Source organism: Etheostoma cragini, chromosome 15 (assembly GCF_013103735.1).
Source record: "Etheostoma cragini isolate CJK2018 chromosome 15, CSU_Ecrag_1.0, whole genome shotgun sequence".
In the NCBI taxonomy this organism is placed as follows: domain Eukaryota; kingdom Metazoa; phylum Chordata; class Actinopteri; order Perciformes; family Percidae; genus Etheostoma; species Etheostoma cragini.
This window is the reverse complement of record NC_048421.1, coordinates 21,160-24,773: the sequence shown is the minus strand read 5'-3', so window position 1 is coordinate 24,773 and position 3,614 is coordinate 21,160. Positions and strand designations below refer to the sequence as shown.

Sequence of the window (3,614 nt, the reverse complement as noted above, 5' to 3'; positions counted from 1 at the left end):
GGAGAAAACACCAGACTTTCACCAGGAAACAGGTGTTCATGTCCTGGGGAAGTTAAGGAGAAAACACAAGACTTTCACTTTGTTTTATCTAATGCTAGCCTAACACCTCTCTCTCTCTTTCTCTCTCTCTGATTTCTCTCTAGCTTGCTCCACCCCTTTGTTGTAGCTAGCGTTAGCACCACTTCACATAGCGCTCTAGCTAGCATACTGTAGTGTTAGCGGTACGTCCACACCGCGGCTGACTTGAGCTTCTAAAGTTGCAGGAAGTTATTTTAAATGGAAGCCGGCGTCTGTCAGTTAGCGTTAGCTGGTCACAATCATAGATAACTAAGACGGTTTTGAAATGCCTGCTAGCTTAGCTACAAGTTAGCTTAAAAACAACCAAGGCTGTCACTTGAATGGTGTTTTGAGCTAACGTTAGCATCAATCAACCATAGATAGCTACAACGTGTCTGAAATTATTTTCATCTTCTGTTATTGTTTGTAATGAGAAACTTTATTATTTCATGAATTTCACTAAATTCGGTTCAGTTATGTCGTAAACCGTTTAATCCGAGCATGCGACTCACATCGGGCAGTGACAGAGACTCCGCGGCTAGCGAGCGAGCTAACTGCTAACAGACACCGCAGCGGTGTGTACGTACAGTAGCTGTTGTCACAGCAACAGTAGTTGCTCTCTCACTGCACAGGCGCTCCGGTCAAGTAGTCCTGAACGTAGTAGAACATGAGTCGCGTTCCTTGTGATGTGTAACGTCCGAGTGGCGTCTCCGCAGATCAAGATGGACTCCCAGATGACCAAGCAGGCCCTGAACGAGATCGAGACCCGGCACACCGAGATCATCAAGCTGGAGAACAGCATCCGGGAGCTGCACGACATGTTCGTGGACATGGCCATGCTGGTGGAGAGCCAGGTACCGAGACCGCCCCCCCCCCCCCCCCCCCCCCCCCCCCCCCCCCCCCCCCACCGAGGACCAGCTGGTTCCTCCCGGACACCAAATATAAATTATCTGGTTCTAAGAGTGGATCTCTTATTTTACACTTAGACTTAGACAGACTTTATTAGACTTTATTAGACTTCATTAGACTTTATTAGACTTTATAGACTTTTAAGACCTTTCTCCACAGATCTAGTGTATTTATCTGGTCTTTAGACCTTCTCTCTCAGATCTAGTGTATTTATCTGGTCTTTAGACCTTCTCCCTCAGATCTAGTGTATTTATCTGGTCTTTAGACCTTCTCCCTCAGATCTAGTGTATTTATCTGGTCTTTAGACCTTCTCCCCACAGATCTAGTGTATTTATCTGGTCTTTAGACCTTCTCCCTCAGATCTAGTGTATTTATCTGGTCTTTAGACCTCCCTCAGATCTAGTGTATTTATCTGGTCTTTAGACCTTCTCCCTCAGATCCAGTGTATTTATCTGGTCTTTAGACTCCTTGTTGTAGTGCATGTGAGAGTCTTTGTGTTTCTGGAGTTCGTGTGCTCACATCTCAACGCCTGCGCTGGTTTTCAGGGCGAGATGATTGACAGAATTGAGTACAACGTGGAGCACTCCGTGGACTACGTGGAACGAGCCGTGTCCGACACCAAGAAGGCCGTAAAATACCAGAGCCAGGCCCGCAAGGTAAGTACCCTGGACCATCAGGCAGAACCAGGATGAACTCTCTCTCAGGTCACTACCCTGAACCATCAGGCAGAACCCTCTCTCAGACTACTACCCCGAACCATCAGGGAGAACCCTCTCTCAGACTACTACCCTGAACCATCAGGCAGAACCCTCTCTCAGGTCACTACCCCGAACCATCAGGGAGAACCCTCTCTCAGACTACTACCCCGAACCATCAGGCAGAACCTTCTCTCAGACTACTACCCCGAACCATCAGGCAGAACCAGGTAGAACCCTCTCTCAGATTTCTACCCCGAACCATAAGGCAGAACCCTCTCTCAGACTACTACCCCGAACCATCAGGCAGAACCAGATAGAACCCTCTCTCAGACTTCTACCTGGAACCATCAGGCAGAACCCTCTCTCAGACTTCTACCCCGAACCATCAGGCAGAACCAGGTAGAACCCTCTCTCAGATTTCTACCCCGAACCATAAGGCAGAACCAGATAGAACCCTCTCTCAGACTACTACCCCAAACCATCAGGCAGAACCCTCTCTGAGACTTCTACCCCAAACCATCAGGTAGAACCCTCTCTCAGACTACTACCCCAAACCATCAGGTAGAACCCTCTCTCAAACTACTACCCCAAACCATCAGGTAGAACCCTCTCTCAGACTTCTACCCCGAACCATAAGGCAGAACCAGATAGAACTCTCTCTCAGACAACTATCTATCTCTTTATTTATCTCTCTATCTCTCTGTGTCCCCCTGCAGAAGAAGATCATGATCATCATCTGCTGCGTGATCCTGGGCGTGGTCCTGGCGTCGACCATCGGCGGCACGCTGGGCTTCTAGAGACCTCCGCCGCCACGCCGCCGCCGCCGCCACGCCGCCGCCGTGACCCGACCGTCCGCCCGCCAGCAGAGAAAAGACACAACGACAACGACGACAACGACGACAACGACAACACAAAAACTTGAAACACAAATGCAAGACAGATAAACCAATCAGCTAGGAAGAGATAACCAATCACAGATAAGAGTTGGGTGGGGTTCCAAAAACAAAGACAAAAAAAAAAAAAACGCCACAACATCACAGCTGACTTACATACTTATCCAACCAGAGGGTCAGATACGCATATTTACTGCAGCTGTACATGTAAATGTCTTGAACATATGACGCAACACACGGGTTAGCTACCTGTGAAAAATGATTACCAATAATATCACATTGTCTGTTTTGCTTTTTCTCTTATTTTTTAAACAATTTCTGTCGTTTTTCGGGGGTCTCCGAGGACGGTGATGGTGACGGCTGCCGGACGCGAGTTCTACGGGACGTTTTCCACGGCATGATTTTATTTTGCGTCTTCATTTCTTCGTCTGGAACTGAGCGTTTACACTGCAAAAAATGTGTTAATACAAGATAAAAACACTGAATCTGAGGGAAAATGTCCTCAGAACGAGTGAATCTATCTTTCCCTGCAGCAAGATAACTTCACTTGACAAGCTTGCTTGATCAAAGATTATATTTATAAGTGTAATTAATTGTATTCATTTATAATTTAACTAGAATTTAATTCCTTTATGATAACAAGCTCATTGATTTAAGATTATAGTGTAAAGTTGAACACTTAAAACAAGATCAGTGATCAGTTTTTTTATCTTGTAAGAACCAAATCTTTTGCAGAGTAATGTGCCCGGCTTCCTCCGGCGTAGGACCGGCGTCCCGCAGGGCGCGCGCCCTGGCAGAAACAACCTTGTTTCCAGGAGAGGAGGTGGGGAGGGTCCGATCTCGCCGCCTCGCCGCCGCCGTTACATCAGCGCCGCCTGGCGTCACACACGCGCTGCACACTGGGTTTCACGGCCAACACGATTGGTAATTAAAGGACCAACCTCATTTAATTAAAACCAGTGAGACGGACAGTCAACCTATGCAGATTAGATAACAGGAAGTCCCGCCTCCACCACCCCCCAAAGATAGCCAATGAGGATCAGGACGGGGGGGGGGG

The 3,614-nt window shown here is 47.7% G+C and overlaps 1 protein-coding gene across 1 annotated transcript; it reads left to right on the top strand.

The window, feature by feature from the left end:
- The first annotated feature begins 743 nt into the window (after positions 1-743).
- LOC117958287 (syntaxin-1B-like) lies at positions 744-2,865 on the top strand. The gene is made up of 3 exons (XM_034894616.1): positions 744-911; positions 1,512-1,622; positions 2,381-2,865. Exons 1-3 carry the CDS (start codon positions 744-746, stop codon positions 2,459-2,461), a joined length of 360 nt encoding a protein of 119 aa, XP_034750507.1. The 3' UTR covers positions 2,462-2,865.
- Positions 2,866-3,614: the final 749 nt, after the last annotated feature.